Genomic DNA, 19,977 nt, shown 5'->3' on the forward strand with positions numbered 1-19,977 from the left:
AATTGTGTAGGTAATTATCTAAGATGCCACTTAATCTGATTACTTTGTTTTATAGTTAAAATACAATTTGACCATACAAAATGGTCTGTGGTAGTGATCAAAAGTGACTGTGTAATGGACAGCTTCGCTGGTTCCTCTAATCCGGGGTGGCAGCAATTGGCGACACTAGAACCTTTGTTGGAACGTACATGTCAAATTATAATCTATTCTAAAATCTTCAAAGGCATCGCTAAGGCTACATCAAACATATCGCCCCGGTCCCCGGCGACGAAATCTAAAATATAAAATCGCTTCTTGAATATTATTTAAACTCTTTAAGACAGCAATCACACATTAATCATTAAAGTCAATTAATCAATGGCGTTTTAGAGTCTTTTTGAGACACAATTTTCTTGCAAAATGGCGGGAAGTGTATCCCTTAATTCTCTTGAAGGGGTTGAAATCACAGCTATAATTACAGGTTTGCATATCAGAGGATTTTTTTTTTAAAAGTAAGTCTAGAATTAGTATATCCAATAGATATTAAATGCTGTGGAGGATACACAGATTTGATAATTTATGAATCGGGCGTTCGGTGCGTTAGAATAATTGCTCTTTAGCAAAACTGCTGGATTAACAAACTGATTTTCATTCTGTCTCAGATTTTGAAAATCATGTTGTTGAAAATCACGTTGTTTAATCTAGTCTGATCCAACAGTTTTGGAATTCTTATACCTAATTATATAATACACGAGTTACGATTCCCTATACTTTGCTTATTAAAGGAATTTATTAATTACTGATTGCTATTTCTGTACTCAAGATGCAGAAGTTATATTTGCAATGAAAACTGCACGATTTTAATCCATTATTTAAAATAAAATTCCCTTACTTCATTCGAATGATTTTTTCCCTTAGCTACGATAATTGGTCAGTTGCAGATACATTTTATTTTGGGTTTTAGTAATTAGAGACAACACAATTTAAAGCACTATGAGCTGCAATTTTCATGTTGAATTTTTTTTCATGAGATATTATTTTCTGCTAAAATGAAAAAAAATAACACAGCTTTTAAATTTCTGTTAGCTTTATTTTTGTGGGAAAAGTTGTTAAGAAGCCTTAATTGAAGCAAAACTGAATTATTGTCATCCTGTACAAAAATTGATTTGCTATATATTCCTTAGAAGAGAAATCTTTCCTCTGACAAAATTAATGATTTTTTCAAATCTTATTTATCATAAAAAAATCTATATATTGAGCTCATTTTTAAGAAAGGGAATGCACCATTTTATACCAAAAAAAAAGACATTACGACAAAGAAGTATTAATATACAAAAAAAATTGACTACTAATAGAAACTCATTTCATTTGACTTAAAACGTATATATAGATAATTGACAATTATTAGTATTAGAAGATAAAGAAACTTAACTTTACAATTACAATATTTAAAACGTACTGTAATTCGTACATGTATGTTTTTAACATTGATAAGTGCGTCACGTGATTGAAATTGCTGTTTTTAAAAATAGTAACAAAGGAAAGGCAGTGCAGGAATAATGGAATTAAAGAAAATTCAAAAGTTGCAGTCAGAAATACGCAATAATCAAAGAGTTCATCTTTTAAAATTAGACAATTTTGGTTTCAGAAGAAATTCGGGTCACCCGACAGACCACTTGTTTATGCTTAAAATATGCTATAGTATTACAATATGCTTGCGTAAACATGCATTTAGTGGGAGGGAAATTCAAAGTTCTTTTTTTTTCTTTGGTTCTTCACAATAAAAATCACTTTAGTTAGGAAAATACATGCATCATTGTTTCACATTATCTTGGTCTATAATAATTTTTCGAGTACCTTTTTTTTTTCAAAGTTTAAAATTATTGTAAGTATTTTGATTCTTTGTAACTTTAAACGGTTGATCACTCTAACTGCACTCTAACTTTAAAGAAAAAATCCGTCTTTCAACACCTTGAGTCTTTCATAATTAGATATTTTTGCATGTATTCCAATTTGTTAATGACAAGAAAAAAGCAATTACAGAGAACAGAAAGTTATACCTTCACATAATGTATACCAAATACCCTTTCGTATTCGATCGTAAATTTTCTGCGGTTCAGTATTATCATCTTTTATCTACTGAGCTTAGAATTTAAACAAAATCTCTGTCGATAAAAATAAATTCACAAGACATTTAAATCTCCATGTTGTGACGTACATGTATTATCATGAAGTTATAGGTGTAGAGGCACCTTAACCGAAAATCAATTTCTTAAACCAGCAATTTTCTCCTAAAAATTGTTTTTAGTGAAAAGAGTGATGGTTTAAACGTCAAATCTATTTTTAAAACCCAGTTACTGTATTCATCCCGTATATCCCTATGCGAGCCGTCCTTAAATTTCATAATCATGCTTTTAAAAGTATCATTGTTGTTCATGTTAATTCACTGATATATCTAGATTGCCTAAATTTGTTAACCCCTGGGTGATAAATGGGACTTTCAATGATTGTTATAACGGTTTATGACCAAAATCTGCTGCACCAAGACAGCAGCCGGAAGCCATAAATATCCGAATTCGAAACCCTATCACGTTTTTTGCAGGTAAAATCTAAACTGCTGTCATATTGGACAAAACGATATTGTAACTTTACACATTTATCGTGGTCTATTTTTAATGTACAATTTTTAAATTACGTTTTTTTTTTAAATAAAACCTACAAAATACAGCTCATGTGTCACAAGGATCGGAAAATATGTTTGTGAAAATAAATAAATGGTTCATTTATTTTATTTCAAATAAAATGAAGAGACACTTATATTTGATCATGCAGTATATCGGTTTTGAATTCTTTATTTCATTGGCTTGTATCGTGTATACATCAACAAAATCTTTAAATAAAGAAAGCTTGTAAGAAGCTTGTAAAGATTTTTTTATTCATTGTCGTAATTAACAATAATTGTTTGAAATTTAATGTTTTAGAAAGAATTCGTATGTTTACAAGAAACAGCTGTTTTCACTCGCTATTGTTCAGTTTTTAGACAAATAGGAATTCGAGAAAAAGGTTTTTTCGCACAAATCCCTACCAAAAGCTGTAAAAAGTTATTGCGCCAATTAAAATTTAAGTCGTCTAAGAAAACTGATGTTGATAAATCTTTATGAGTTGTCGGAAAACCTGGCAGTCTGATCATAAAGTGTATCGGTCTGATGAATTATAGTCATCGAGATAGGGAGTAAAAAACCTCCGTGTATCCACGGCTAACGAGGCATCAACGTGTACTGAGGAGAGGGGGGAATGCGAAGCGAGGGGGGAATGTTTAATGTCGCGAAATTCGGCGTGGTTCCCATCACCGCTCCAAGTCATCATTTACCTTAATTTCGGCGTCTGAGGAAGTCTACAAAACGTGTAATTCGGTTCATTTCAGTGATATAGACTAGTTGGACGTCAATCAAGGTCGATTTCCACTCGGAAGGGTGTGAAGTTTTTTTCAGATGGCGCCATCTTGAATCACGGCCTCGCTTTCATAAAAGAGTGTATAGACCAAGAGACTTAGCTGATTTACTAACCCTTGACAAACATTGAAATCACTTTACGGAGTGTCCATCTTTTTTTTCCTTTTGACATTATGTTTTGCAATGTAATCACAATGTCGCTATGTTAGTTATTATGGCAACAGGTTTTAATAAAGACCCCCTAGACAAGTCTGGTCGATCAGCCCTCCATTACAAATGCCAATACGTTTTTCTTTTGGCCACACTTTTGAAATTTTCTTGGCCAACTTTCTCGTCGATTTCGCATTAGTTATCGTTAAAAACGAGATTTGGAGCGAGAACTGACGGGTACTATTTACCCGCATGTGCCCGTCGTGGAAATATTCCCTCGCTCTGCATCTGTGTCTGGGCGAGAACAAATAGAACTGCAGCACAGTCAATACCATTTTACACCTTAATGAATATTGCTGTTTCTGTAATCACCCGGGGTTCCAAGAAACAAATTACAAAAAGAGATCTTAACAAATCGAAACAATAGAAAAAACATAAATAGGATTCCCATATGAAGAAACGTTATCTCTCACTGCGGCGCATACCCAAGCTTGCAATAAAATATTACCGAAACTTTAGCTTCAAGCAAAAATGTATCTATAGCTAATGAAAAGAAACATACTTATTTCTGGTTCATTTATACAGGTTGAAAAGAGATAGTTAATAATGAATGAAACATTATATGTTGCTTCAAAATTTAAACAATCTTAGGATTAATTTTGATTTTGTTTTGCTCTCTCTCTCTCTCTCTCTCTCTCTCTCTCTCTCTCTCTCTCTCTCTCTCTCTCTCTCTCTCTCCGTCCGTTGCATAGCCGAATGATTTATTTACTGTTAAGTGAAAAAAGCTACAATGACATATCTTTATTTCATTTTATCAGCAAGGTAGACCATGCCTCTGTCAATCTTTTAAACCGTCTGATAAGGGTCTCCCTGTGTTTGCGATTGGTCCATCATGTTTTTTAGTAGATAGGCGTAGATTTGCGTGTCTTGCTCATTTGTCCTAAAAATCAGGAATCGAAATGTCTGCCGATTGAAAGTCTTTGATCTCGATAAGAAATATATTCTCAGGTTGTTCTCCTTTTAAGGTTCTCTGAAATGCAGATTATCTAGTTATTCAGCGATACATAAAAGTGACTTTTTCATTACTTTTAAGTTATTATTTTCCAAAGAATTACCTAAAAACACGTGACATGGAATGGACATTCGATTGGTCAAGCAACCTGCAGTCTTTGGCAATGTACAGGTAGGCATTGAAAACTTTTTTTTTCCAAATGCTAGTTATATTGATGTTTATATGTATAATGAGACACAAAAGTTTTATTTACATTACGCGTATATAAGGACACTAACCACAAAGAAACCTTGCGAAAAATTTGTCTTTTGTGTGAAACGAAAAAAAACGAAATTGAAAATCAGACGTATTCCTGCAATAAATATTTCAGAAAAGCTTTACTTTAAATAAATATTTGTGTATTTGATTAGCTTCCTATGAAAATGTATACCTTTGCTGTCCCTCTATGGTTATTGCTTTACTGTAAATGATCATTGATTTTCAGTGAGAATATAGTTGCATAAATAATGAACTAAAAATTGATATAAACGAATTACAAAAATTATATGTTAGTAACTTATAGAAATACTTACTTTTTTAAAAAAAATGGTGCGAACATTTATGTTGCCGAATAATTAATGAAATGCAAATATTTCATAATATAACCTTAAATCAGTGCATGTGAATTTTACTTGAAAATATTTAAAAATATGATTCCACCCCCATCCCACTCCTTATATAGTGTCTTTATTCTCATAATCGTATTATTAGTGTTTTACAAAGCTGTATAGCGTAAATAATGAATTAATCAATGTAATTTATTAAATTATACTTACAATAAACTCTGTTCTTCCAAAACATTGTTATTTTTTTCCGTGAAAGTTAAATGCGTTTAACAATTTGAATGTAAAATAAGTGAAAGGGGAGTACGCATTAGAAGCTATATACTAATTATTATTTTACTTATAAATGTATGTGCAGAATAGAAATTTTCGTTTAAAGCACCATAAGCTGCAATTTTTATTCCTATCAGTTTGTTGTAAAATTGTTATAAACTGCTTTACTGGGAAAAATAATGGTTAATAAACTTTCTGTAAATATTTTTATGTTTAAAAGAATACGAGAGGGAACATTTAGATGCTCAGATTTAATTGAAATAACATCATTGTCTTTCTGTACAATAATTGATTTTCTATATATTCCATTGAGCACAAAATCTCTATTTTCCCCCAAAAAATTTTGGTTTTAATTTTATTTATAATAAAGGTTAAAGTTTCATGCAGAATTATTGTAAAGTACAGCAATTTTTGAAGTAAAAAAAAAATAGCATAAAATCATGACTTTATTCGAATTTAAAGTAAATTACAAAAACAAAACTTAAAGATAATTTTTTCTTACAAAAAATATAAAATATCACTTGTAAATAATGATTTATGTAAAGTATCGATTGATAAAAGTTATTCAATTTGAAAATTGAAAAAAAACCAAGCGTTTTAAACCTTTACATACAAGATTTTATGTGCAGCCAAATATGCAAAAAAAATTAAATGCAGTAGGTTATGGGGATACATGTAATAATAATATAAACATATTCTATACATGTATCAGAATAGCAAAAAAAGAAATAGATATCGAGTAGTTTAAGGTTTAAAAATATTAAAGATATAAACTTGATACTTTGGAATACTATAAGCAATCTATGGGACTTTTTTTAACATCTAATTTTTTTCTCTGCGCTCAGGTTCTACAACTCTGTCGAAACCTGTTCGATCAAGCACCCCTGATAAACAGCGTTGGTGCTGTCGTCTGCTTGTTGTCCCACGTGACATTTCTGTCAGTTTGTTGAGGGTGTCCCGGATGTTTATCACATGGGGTTGCCTGTCGTCTGCTTGACTACGGCGGCAGACATCGGGTGCTTGGTGGTAGCTTACGTCGATATATAACCATCAGTTGTCCGTGTTTTTCCTGCACTGTATGCGAGATAGACCGTAGAAGACGTGTTAAGGAACTATCAAAGTTACCACTGTTATTATTCACTGTCGTCAGACAACAATAATTTTCAATCCTCTACGTATCAAAACAAGAACTCCATTGACGTATGGAGTAAACTCGGCAAATGCTTAAAATAGTATCTAATTAAGATGATGAGATTGGGAGTCACGTGATCGAAGCTAGTCGACACCACCACACGCATTTTTTGTCATTGATGCGCCATTTTCATGCTCTTCACCGCGTGCCTCTGTCAAACCACCGACCCCTTCCGCCTGTTTTTTATACAACAAAAAGATACTCATTAGCCACTTCAGACATAGTGCCCGGGTCTTAGTGCACAAGCCTAACTTTACATCAAAGATGTTAAATTAGTTAAATTTTTATTTCTGGTGATTTTGGTTAGATTCTTACTATAGTAATGCAATCTGTACTGGAATGTCCAACCAGCTATTCATTGTAATTTTCTTTCAAAGATTTAGTTGTAGTCAGTCCTCTTTAAGTTGGACCATAAAGTTTGATTACCCTCTCTCACGCCCGTAATGCGTCGCAAGATCAGATGTGAGACCCAAAATATTGATATTTCTGTTTCAATTTAGAGACTCGCCGAGCTGGCACAAGATGGTCTGTGTCGAATACAGAAAACAATCTCAGTTAATGGAAAGTCTCTTGTGCATATTGAAAGACAATTTGAATGCAAAATACCGTTAATTTTTGAGTGGAAAGTTTTGGACATGATCGTCATTTTGCATGACAAATTACCATTGTTTTTCGAAAAATAATGCATGTCTCACTACTTGGTTGGAAGATGGCGTTCGCATAGTGTTTATAGGCGTAAATTGCTTTTGTCACTCCCGGATTCTCGCGAGATCTGTATCACGAGTTTTTGCCGATGTGCATTGCAATGATTTCTCACTACTGCGATATACAAACCCACTATTACATTCAAAATGGCAATGAATATTATGCAAATCTGCAGACATTGAAAACGCTAGTCGCTAAGCGTATCCCATGGGACAACCATATCCCATAAACTGTCCGGAATACTCCTATATCAGCTTCGGAATCGGTCTCTTAATTATGCATGTTTTTTCTCTCGTTACTTTACGGGAACTTGCTCGCACCTCGGAAAGCTTGCCTCCATTTTCGTCTAATCTCTCGAGGGTATAGTTAACTTCATCTCTACTCTAAATCGAGCACTGACGATGCTTTGGTTTGGGGTTTACTTCTAATAAAACGACACTTTTTTTGCCTCGTTGACATTAAAAATCTTTTGGAGTTGATTTAGATGAAATCGTTCCTGTATTGTTATACATTTTTTTATGTTACGTCTGTTACATATTAAAGACGCGGCATGTAGAGAAAGAAGTCTTTTGTCTGCTCTTTTTTCCGTTTGACTGATTTGCAAAATAATCGAAGGACAAACAAAAGTCTATTATATCAGTGCCATAATGCAAATGAAGTTCTCACTTTTGCATAGGAATTTTTGACATTGTTTCTTATCTAGGACAGAATTCGCAAACGACATTGTCTCAACGACACATTTGGCACTTTCTGAGATTTAGTAGAAAGTAGTTCAACTTACCTTTGTTTTCAAGCTGTCAATGAAGATCCATGCCCTTCAAAGATCACTGCTTCTTGTCCTTGTCAAGGTTTTATTTTGTTTCCTGAAGACAACAGCAAAAATTTAAAACAATCTACTTTTAGGACACCTTTCTTTTTCTTGGCATATTCAGAATGAGTTGACAAAATTCAAATTGACATAAGGGTAACATAATGCTATAGTAGTAATTGTACTGGTTCCGACAATTCTATTAGTGGGCCAAAGAATGCACTGTAGCTACCTCTCTCCGTCTAGTTGTTGGTTTTGTCTGTGAAAATTGTCACCCTTTAAGTTAAAAAAGTATTTTAGAATTATATAGAATTATTATCAAATATTGATTATAGTGATGTTTAGATATTATACTTGTATTATATAGGTTCTGCACATTTAATTTTGAAAGCTAGAAAATATTGCAAAGATATGATGTACATAAATTATCCAAATTAACCAAATTAATCTAGCTTATCACCTTCCAAAACGTAAAACTAATGGAAAAAATGGTATTCTATGTAATCAAACTTTGTTGCTGATAAACGGGGCTTTGTACCATATTTCTTTAACGTATTCCGTTTAACCTAAATCCCCAAACAATACATAGTAATATTAAAATAGGGTTACGAATTGTTGCTAAGGACTCTTTTGGGCGTATTCCGGTTTACACTTAGGTGGCTATTTTCGTTCGAAACTCGGTGATTTTCTGTCATTTTATTGACTAATTAACATAATTCTTTGCATGTAATACATACCTACAATAATTTTAATCTTAATGCATCTTTACATAACATGACACACTGTCACGTAGGATTCTATCAAGTTCTGCGGAAAAAGTGAAAAAAGTGCCCGACCTTTAAAAAGGAAATGAAAGAATTTCAGTCATAAAAGTTATAAAAGTTTGAGGTTATTTTTTTAAATTCCTGTCGCCATGGACACAATATGTCGCCATAGTTGCGCCTTAGGGATATTCTACTTCACATGCAAAGTTCACTCTCAAAGAAGGATTATTAGTTTCGTAATATTGTGCTTAATTGGCAAGTGAATGTTTCATAATAACAAACAAAAAAATTTCGTGATAACACGGAGCTATTTTAGTTAGCTTCATTCTCGTGCACAAGAAGCCGAGATAACCATCAGTAACAATTGTAGTAGTACTTGAATCAAGTAGATACTTAAAATTCTAACAAAATGACATCAAGGATCCGTTCGTTTGCCTGAAACAATTGGTTTGCATCTCATCAGTGTCACCGTAGGAAGACGTCATTTATCTTCAGAAAATCAAACGCTCCCTAGCTTCCCGGCGTCGACAGAAGGCCGAATTCGACATGGACATCCTTCCGCCAAAGAAAACAGTGCTGTCCAAAAAAAGCCGCCAAATTCATTCGCCTTCATGCATTTCATTCAGTACTGGTTATTCTAAAGAACTCTGACAGCATAGTCAAGTGTTTAAAAAATATTTATTCTTTGAATTTCATTCTTTCGGACAATGAAATCAAGATAATGAGAAGGAAATCCATAAATGATAAATACATGCTTTGAATTGATTTTTCGGTTAACAATACACGGCACTTTGAGCGCAATTACAATAACATGTGTCATAATTACGAATTTAAATAACACTGTCGAACAAAACTCTGAAAGGTGTAAAAATCCAGATATGATCAAACGCCTCGCAAATCAGAACAATAAAGATGGTGGCCTTTTGTTCCGCTGGGTGAACTTTCCGGCAGATTTAAGACACTACCCGAAGTAATCCAAACGCCTTCCTGAATGCTCCAGTTTTGGTTTTAAATGTTATACAACGTTGGATTCTTCGCTGTAGGTAGGGGGTCCTTACCGCTCATAACATTGATGTATGGTTTCAGTAAGAAAAGAAGATACCTGAACTACACTAGTGAAACTTATTAGTTATTCCGCGCACCTTGTTAGGGTTAAGAGGTCGGCCCTCTTCTGAAACTTAAACTCACACCTTCATCAAGCTCCAAATACATACGTCTTGGACAGATGTTTCTCGACTTTTCGACATCTACATAGTAACAGAAGAACACAAACATCTTAATTTGTCACAAAGGATCATGTTCATATCCAAAAATTCTTATTTCGACATTTAATGAATAAAGTGTATTATTCCGGGGTCTATTGGTGATAGGTGTCAATAGCAGGGAAAATACACCTACATCATCACAGTTAGTATCTGTTTAACACATAAATGTCTTTGCTTCGAATCTGATGCCGAAATGCTGACATAAGGTAACAACTACCCGTAGATTGGGTGTCAGAAGCGACATCTCATTTTGGAATTTTCGCACCATCAGAACAATTTAGAATTTATGTTACAGTACTAAAGTGAGACCAGGTGTAGAGGTTGTTTAACTGTCCTGTATCTTCTTACCAGTGTAATCATATTTACATTTCTAAAATACTAAAAAATAAATCTACCAGAAAACGGTCGGAGAAAAGTTGCCGTAAATGAGGCTGTTATCGTGTGCTAGTCTTCAATTTGGATGCCATCTCCCTTTTGTGCATAGACAATTTAAGAATTCCTCAAAATTTATGTGTTGGATAATTTAAAGTGTAAAATAATATATTAGCAGAATAACAAAACAACATAGTTGATATATTTTGACCATATTAATGACATAGTTTGTATACAATGAAGTATGAATCTAAAGTTGCACATAAAGTGAGATGCATGTAATTTTCTACAATGTACTTTTTTCAAAAGCATTATAACTATATTTTCGTTTACGGATATATTCTCATTAGTAGATATATTCTCAATTTCAAATGTTCTTTGAAATGTACACAAGTTTTTACTTTCATTCTGGTTGACCTTATAGGGCTAACGTTAGAAATATTTGTAAAATTTTTGAAGTTGTTCCTATTGAAGTACACCTACTGTCAAAGGCATTTCAAACAAAATTTCAAAAAATTTTGAAGTAACATTTGTTCCCGACAAAGAAATGGGGGTTTATGAACACAAAATACAATATATAGCCAAAAAATGCTTTAAACCAAAACATACTCCCTCCAGATGTGTGTTTTTTTTTTAGAGCGATCGATTTTCCCCGATTAGAGGGGATTATGCACCCGACTATCAGTTACCATAGCGGTAGTCATTAAGAGTCTAACGCTTTGCAATATGGCAGCATACTGACTGTCTCTAAACATTTTGCAGTTAACTGCAGGCGACTAATGGTGCTACCATTTTGTTCTCGGAAGTCAATACCGTAAAACTCAGAACCTTTCGTGATACCTGGCATACTAATACTTTGATGTAGTCTCGCATATCAATATCGTCTTGTCACGTGACCCTTAGGTAGGACTAATGAGAGCAAAAAGTAAACTGATGCGGGCGGTGATTTCTTCAGGCTTGGAGCGGTAATTGCTACTTTCCATTATATCAACGTACAACAAAATTATTGAGAAAGGCGCTTCCAATTTTTAACAGACGTTAAAAACATGTTCAAAAGACACGAACTTTACATATCATGCATTCTCTATTAATCCATTGTATTTACATGTAGCTTCTGGTATATGTAATTTATTAAAAATTTTGTTACATTAATTTTTTTTCCATACTTTTTATTTGTTGAATTCCATCAAAAATACGATTAATCTGAGATTTACTATTTGTTGTTTTATTTATTATTATCTACTACATATAGTATTGGAATTGAAATATTTTTTGTGTATCAACAACATTATTTACTAATTTATTTAATGGAGTTGGGATCTTTTTTGTGGGTCATTTTTTATAGAAGAAATATGCTGTTTTATTGGTGTTATAATTATATCCAATATTTCTACTCATTGTTGAAAACTTCAATAAATATTTTTACAAGGTGTATAACAATTATTATAAGGAGAGTAATCATTGTCAATATAAATTTAATAGTGCATGTTATTTTTCTATTACACTTTGAGTCGCTTTTCTCAAAACTGAAATATTCAAGAAAGGGGGGAGAGACCCAGTTAGAAAATGCAAAGAGTAAAACTGTTTTGCATCTTTTCTTTTTCTTTAATAAATGAGTTTTTAATTAAAACTAAAATATGATATTTGATTTATGAACTAATATCAACTGTCTTATTTTACTCGCGCCTTGATATCAAAGGAATTTTCCATGTTCACTGGTGTCAAATCGAGCCCGATCCGAAATCTGTTATATAAGATCTGTCACCACTACTGTGGATCCGCAGTCAAACTGAAGAAGTTTTACATGTAATATGCAGGAAGCATTTAATTAAAGTTGGACAATTAAGGCGACTTTTGCTGCTCTCGATGACTGACAAGCTCTTGTAAATGTAGCAGTCCTTGTCTGAAAACTCTCGTGCTGCGTGTTGACATTCGTGTGAATTTTTCAATTGTTTCTAAAGACCTATACACTTTACTTTCAGCAGTATATACAGAGCCGGGGTTTTCATTTCTATACAATAAACGATAAAAATTAATATTTAAAAAATAATTCCAAAAAATTATAATGAAAACAAAATCCCTTAATGCCTCGTTGTTAACAACATTGACAACAGATTATCATTGAAACTAATTTTTAAATTTTCTTCGCGAATTTCAATTTACATGTATTGTATAAAGTGTTATTACTCTATTATCAAATGTATTTTCTCGATTTTCTTCTTAGATGTTATCGTTTTAAAAAGTTTGGCAATTCTATTGTAAGATAAGTTCTTGAGTTGACATCGTTGGGGTAGGTGTGAGTCCTGGCTATTGTTCGCGGCAAACTGGATTTATCCCCGCGAAATCAGGGATTACCTTTGGTCAGTCCCATACAAAACCCTAGACTCTGAGTCTGGATATCGTGCAATTTTTCAAACGAAAGTTCCGAGATAGCTATCTAAACAATATGCCACAACATGTCTACATGTTATTAAGCGTGAAAAACTCGCCATATAATTACTATGTATTTTTGGAATTATTGTTCCATATTGAGAAGACGATTTACATTCAATTTAAGAGGACCAAAAATTCAGATTTTATTATCAAATTTGCGAAAACTGTTTGACAATTTTGTGAAACACTTGGCTCCAAGGAGAACTGATTTAATTGGCGAAATGGCGTCACTGTGTTTTCCCACTTTTAATGAAATGTTAGTCAAAACTTAGAAACTATTGGATAATGCAGAGAAACGGGCACTTAGATAAAGATACTGACTCAAATTTTGTCTTACAGGGTGTTTATTTCATGAAATTAATCGGGTCTACAAATTAATGGAAAATAACCATGTGTTGACTATTTTGGTCTGTAATCTGTAATTGCATCTCTTTCAACAAAAATCAAAATCGGAAAGATATAATTAGTAAAATAAACCTACGTAAACAAAAATATATAAAAACAAAGTAAAATTTCACTAACCTGTGTCAATTTAATAAGCACAATTCCAGTAAATAATGTACCCGAGAAATCAAACATTCCACGAAAAAAAGAAAAGAAAACAAACAAACATGGCGGATTGCACAATGCAGATTATTACGTCGTGCGTAGATTGAACACAAAATAGTTGCTTAATTGCTTCTATTTAGAGGTAAAAAAATAAATAAACGAATTGTTCAAGCAGTAAGATTCTTTTGCCACAATGGTTACTGGTTGTACGCACATTTTGTTACGTTCTGTTAAAAATAAATATATTTTTATTGGAGGTAGTCGGGAACCTGTGTTCGTTGTAGCAAACAGCAACACATGCTTAGGTAATCGTAAACATCAGACCACGGGTGGATGGTCGTGCAACACGCCCCATCCCTCTTTACCTTCGCAGAGCAGAAAAATGGGCTTCACTACCCACCGATAAAAGAGGGGAATTTTTTCCACACTGATCATGATTATGAAAAAAAGTTCAATGCTTATCTGATGCATCGATCAAATAAGGTTTTGCTTTTAAACAATAGTGACTACTTCTAGGCTCGAGATGTGCGATGTGTTATAATTGTTTTGAGTGTATATTTTCTGTGTAGGAGAGGGGCCGTGCATTGTTATAAGCTTCCTCTGACAGCTCTCTGTCGTATGATGTAACAGTCAACAAATATATTTAAGTGCTCGCTCGACAAGTCTTCGTCTCACATTTTCGCGATAATTAGAAATTTCATCTCCCCAATATGGATGGATAGGAAACCCCAACTCTCCAAGCTGGATCGAATTTCCTCGCTGTTCAAAACCTGGATGAAGGTGATTGTGCAATTAAGAGAATTAAAAGTGACAGTGTGTTTTTGTCCATGAACGTCCCTTATCTTGGGTGCCGTACCACAATGATATGATATACCAATATTTTGATTCCCTTACATAAACTCGGTTTGGCCGTCAGTCCGTCTGATGAGGGTGATAGGAGGCCCCCGCCGACGGTCTAATTATTAATTGATGAAGTCAGAGTAAACTCGCCACCATAGCACTCTCTCCTGGGTCGGGGGAGAGGGTGGTGTAAGTTTCAAAATTATCGCGTTAAACTAATTTGGACTGACGATGTTTAGATACTAATCCCCTTGTCCATGTCTTTGTGGAACTTGTGCAGGTTTGTTTGCAAAACAAGTAATCAGAAAACGACCGTATCAAAAGTCAAACATATTGTCTTAGGGGTGCTAATCCTCGGGTCCTCCATAAATACACATTATCAGAGATTTGGTCCAGATTAGCAGCGTCTATCTACGGGATATACAGCTTAGTTGTAATGAAGTAATAGTAAGATGATAAATATCACTGATAGTGCTGGAAATGACACGCGTTCGCGATGACAGTGGAAATGTATCCATCACCAAGATTCAGACAAACAGCAAATAAATTCAACCAAAGAAACGAGAGAGAATCATGTTTGGTTATACTTTCTTCCTTAGATTCAAGATATTTTGGCATTCTCGGGCTGATAATTGACACTATAACATTAAATTATGTTTTTTGTGCTTCTTGAAGTGTTTTTCATTGATGCACTTTACTTTCACAGTATCCAAATATTTTATCTCTCTTTGAAAGTAGTTTTTTAAACAGAAACTGATTCTGTTTGGAACACCCAGGAAGTGAACACTGCCTCGTTATTGTCAATGTTGAGCAACAAGCGCCATTACACTTCTTCTCGAGAAAATGCTCACCTGCTAGCAGTGTAAACAACGCATCAAAGATTTTGAATTATTGTGTAAACATTTTCTTTGTGCGGGACTGTAAAATAAAAAGATAAAACCGTTCCGGAGTAAACCTTTCTCCGGAAGCACGAGAATCAAACGTAATGTCAGTCCGGATCGGTAAAATTTTACAGCCAAAATCTGTCGTGAAAATATCAAGTACGCGAAAGTCTCTATCTTTGTTGGGTTTTGCACCCATACCATGTAAACAATCCCCTTACCTACTCCCTTTGTGTGAAATAAAAATGATATTGCTATAAAATTTTATCACTTGTACATGAAAGCGCGGAATGAAAGTCCTTTACTTTATAGTCGTATCAAAGCTTCATGGACGCTTTATTCCGGATAATGAAATCATTGTCTGATACCGTTGTTTTGAGTAGAAATCGTTTATCGATGTATTTTCTCCTTTATTCTTTCCAAATTGGATTATTTTTATGGCAAAATATGGGAAACAAAGATATAAATATGCTACATTTGGTGTCCCCTTTTTGAAGTAACTGAAATCTGTCACCCTTCTCCTCGAAAGTATTGATGTGGTTTTGTGTATGGCCACTTTCTGTAATTATTATTCAAATGTCAACATTATATAAAATCAAGAATGTTACATCAGTTTCTTCAACTCTGAGCCCTGTATAGTTTTTTTTTAATGATATCACTGCAAAAGGCAACCCATTTGTTTCTGACAGTTTGAATGCAGACCTGATGCGCGTATCCTTTATATTTTTTATATTTATTCTTTTAATACAATTATTATATTTTTGTTATGTTATTTCTAATTACTTACCCACTTACCACATCTAATTAATCACTGTTTTGTCCCATGATAACTTAACGTCTACCAAATAAAGACTTTTATGAATCAAAATTTTATCCTTGACGAATATGCAAATTCGTATAAAATACATATAAGGCATAAGTGTTTTGCTGTAGTAAAAAAGGAATTTTAAAAGCAAAATGTGTTGATTTTCAACTTTGCAATCTCCTTCACCGCCAAAAATATAAATTATTATGAAAATGTACACGCTTAATAAACATAAATATATAAAACTATTCGTTGATGAATATTTTTAGGAGAGGGGTTACTTATTCGAAAACTTGGTTAATTACAATCATTCAGTGATTAGTTTGATAAATAGTCTTCATTCAATGCCTTTAGCTTGAATTTATTTGGATTTGAAAATTCAAAATAAAGAAATCAAGTGAGGATAATGTGCATCTGTGATATCAATCATAGACTGCACAGTGTAAAATATCAATTTTTTAAAAATAAAACGGTTAATGATTTGCAATATTAATCTTTTTTTTGGTTCCTTGCACGAGTCTGCATGGATTTAAAATTTACTTTGAGCAATCAATGATACATTAAGAGGATAATTTCCCGATATTGAGATTTTTAACGGTTAAATCAATCCAATGTTTACATTTTTTATCATTTTAATTAATAGGTTCTTATAATTATTGAAATTGAGCTGAGATCTTTGGTCTTTGAGGGAGTAGGAGTGGGGGCCAAGCTTGTTTATATTGCAATGACATTAGTCAGTACCAAAAGAGAAATTTAAAAACAGGAAAAAACTCCACTCTAATTTGCTGGGTCATTCGATGACAAAACATGAATCTCTACATGCTTGGTAGAGTCTTGAAGACCTTAAGTGGCCGTTGGTACGACTATTGAACAAATATTTCATCACCGAATACACCTGAATGGAAAGCGAAAATGGCCGACTTGGTAGCAAGGTCTTGTGCAAGAGAAAGTGCTAGTGTTGACACTGAGTGCCTCCAGAAAGTATTTGTCAAATTACAGCGCTTCCATTCAAGAATTTCCTTGGTCCTTCCGCGGAATTTAACATAGATAAAACCTATGTCCACTGGGGCGATGGTGCGCGGCGCCTTCTCAATTCCCTTCAATCGAATTAAACCACAATCGTCGAACGACTTAGTCTGAAAACAATGCTTTGTCACACCTACAATGTCGGCGATACATATTTACTAATTATGTTCACACTCCAGTCGGGTTATCCCCGATTATTTTCTTTCTTCTCTTGATTGGTTTACCTACATCCGACTTGAATTAAATACAACGTATCGCCAGTTTACCCAGTAAAACTGTCGCCTGTCTTATCAAATTGACCAGTCCCCCCTCAGTCTACAGCTCCTAGCCAGACTTCCACTGCCTGCGTTCTCTGAATGTGTTCTTTAATACCGCCGCTATTTTTGTTATGATGTTTTTCTAAGATAATCTTTCAGGGTTTTTTTCGGAGGCTGATCACACCATAATGGATAGCTTAAAACTGATATGAAAATATTGTCTTAGGAATTTAGCATCCTGGCCTTCGATAAGAGACACCAGTATTAGAAGCGAAGAATAAACAACAAAAACTTAACTCCAATCATTTCTTATATCTATTAATTTATTTTACACATTTATTAAAGTGAAATATGTCTTATATTCTTTCATAAGTATACTATTTAGGCTTAATTTTCGTAGTCGATTTAAATATAATTCTTTAAAAACACAAGTCTGTAGACAAACTGTACGTACACGCGCGAAAGTATTACATTGTATCAAGTGCGCGTTATGAATGAAAGACATCATTTCATACCACGACTGTTTAAGAATTAATGATGAAATGACACATGTTTATAAACGTTTCAAAGACAGAAAAAAATTCTATGACTCACAGTGTCTCAGACACAAGACATTAAAACACCAAGAAGCCTTTATTTCAATTTTCATGTAATTTTATTTAACCAATTAAAACCCCCAAAAATAAGAGATTTATAAAGCTGTAAATTTTAGCATTAACTTTTGAAAAACATTTTCTACATTAAATACTCAAATAAGTGGGGGTGTAACGATTTATTAAATATTTCATACAGAGAATACTTTTTAAAGTATATTTTCATTTCTTGTCAAAAATATTCTTTTTGTTGTTGTTTATTTAAATTTCTTTCTAAATTTAATTATTAACTTCCTATAAATAATCGTTCTTTATTTGGCAAAATATTTTACATCCTCTACCCTAATGAGTAAATTGGAAGGAAACACTCAGATTTGAAATACAAGTAGAATAAAATCTTATAAATCGTAAACCAAGAATTTAATGAAATGTTAAAAAGAAAGACTAAATATGTTTCTAAAAATGATGTTAAACAAAAATAAACGCGTTCTCTAAATTCAAATTTGATGCTGACAAATTACGTTTTAAAACAAACAAATTCCAAAAAAGATAACAAACTTGATCAGAAATAAGATTTTTAAGGATAAATTTTGGGGGTGAGTAAATTGTGACATTTTCCAAGGCGGGTTGACCCTGGAACTCACGCGGTTTCAGAGGCCAGACTACCGAGCTTCCCCTTAATCCTTAGAGTGGCAGCCAGGCGCCTTTCCTACCAAATTCTCAAGGTTCTACGATTATCTATTAGCCATTGATTATTGAAGTACCGTTTCAAAAACTGAAATCAAGTAGAAGGGAAGATATGTGCCATTAATTCCCTCCTATCAATTTATCAAAATTTTTCTTTGGAGATATGACTTGGTATTTCAAGGATATCGATGTTTTTTGTCGATTATAACCCGCAGTTTAAATATTTTTCAGTCATACAAAGAGACTATGAGGATAATTTTTAATACAAACAGATTTTACATGGGCGAGAAAGTTAAAATTTGTATTTAAATCTTGTTGTATCATTAAATATTTAACCTGCATTCGATACCTGTTTTATTATTTATTAAACAAACATTCCAGCATAAATCGTGTTGAAATCTCGACTAGAATAAATATGAAGAAGGAAAGTGTACGAGGCAAATAAATATGTAAAGCGTAACGTTCTGGGCGGAGCTTCTCGTCATAACTGCCGATAAGGCTGGCATATTAACACATATTACACAGCCTATCGAGAAAGGCTATGTAGCTGGCGACACACTGGCGCGAGACCCTTTCGCGAGTTCAGCCGTCAAATCTCGCTTAGTTCTCGCCCATTTGGATAATGATGGGAAAAAAGCAACCAATCAGAACCGCGCAATATGTTATCAGGCATATCTTTCTATATACATGAGCAATTCTAGTTCACGGTGAAAGCAGTGTTTAGTTGTCATCTAGATAATCCTGAACTATATTCTCTATCATTGATAATACTCGGACATCAGTTGTGAATGGCTAGATGAAATCCGTGGACAATGTTTTTAACTTTTGACCGCCGTTCATGAAATCCAATTATCATTTTTAATACTGTTTAACATACTTTGATATATATACGGAAACAGTATCAATGATTTATCAAAACCAAAATCCGGATTTAGCGATGGCTTACAATCCCTTCTTGTTTCCCAGGCCTTCGGACTATACTTCACTGTTACAGCAGCACTATTTACCCGGAATGGCCGTTCCTGGACCCCCCGGGATCCCTGCGTCCATTCTTCCGAAGCTTCAACAATCTGTGGGGCGTTCCCCGCTTTCTCCGGGAGAACTACTCCACCCATTTCATCCCCGACCCCTCAGGACCATGGAACCCGAACCCGACGCCCAGGATGATCCTAAAGTGGAAATAGAGTCCAAGGAACTCTGGGAACAATTTCATAATCTCGGAACCGAAATGGTTATCACAAAATCCGGAAGGTAAACATTTTTTATTTACCACCCAAGTTGTATATATATGTTAACAAGGCATTTTATGGGACCTTACATTTACATTTATTC

General features: G+C 33.7%; 1 protein-coding gene and 1 long non-coding RNA gene across 6 annotated transcripts in view; one reads left to right on the forward strand and one right to left on the reverse strand.

Annotated features, from left to right (window-relative positions):
* Positions 1-4,350: 4,350 nt before the first annotated feature.
* On the reverse strand, positions 4,351-15,298 carry LOC128187850 (uncharacterized). Of its 3 annotated transcripts, XR_008244096.1 has the most exons (4): positions 13,530-15,298; positions 8,911-9,009; positions 6,976-8,228; positions 4,351-6,836 (listed from the first exon to the last, which is right to left on the reverse strand). It is a non-coding gene; the product is annotated as an uncharacterized LOC128187850 (long non-coding RNA). The 3 variants fall into 3 exon arrangements; XR_008244095.1 differs by lacking the exon at positions 8,911-9,009; XR_008244097.1 differs by lacking the exons at positions 8,911-9,009; positions 13,530-15,298 and adding an exon at positions 8,406-8,445.
* A 4,032-nt stretch (positions 15,299-19,330) lies between these two features.
* The window catches only part of LOC128187851 (T-box transcription factor TBX2-B-like), a 16,341-nt gene continuing 15,694 nt past the window's right edge, over positions 19,331-19,977 (forward strand). For 2 of the 3 annotated variants that reach the window (XM_052858485.1, XM_052858484.1), the window contains exon 1: positions 19,331-19,896. In XM_052858485.1, the coding sequence (XP_052714445.1) occupies positions 19,550-19,896 (347 nt within the window). In that variant the 5' untranslated portion in view covers positions 19,331-19,549. The remainder of the gene's footprint in view (positions 19,897-19,977) is intronic. The other variant, XM_052858482.1, reaches the window with a different exon arrangement.

The sequence above is a fragment of the Crassostrea angulata genome, chromosome 6, assembly GCF_025612915.1.
Source record: "Crassostrea angulata isolate pt1a10 chromosome 6, ASM2561291v2, whole genome shotgun sequence".
NCBI lineage: Eukaryota > Metazoa > Mollusca > Bivalvia > Ostreida > Ostreidae > Magallana > Magallana angulata.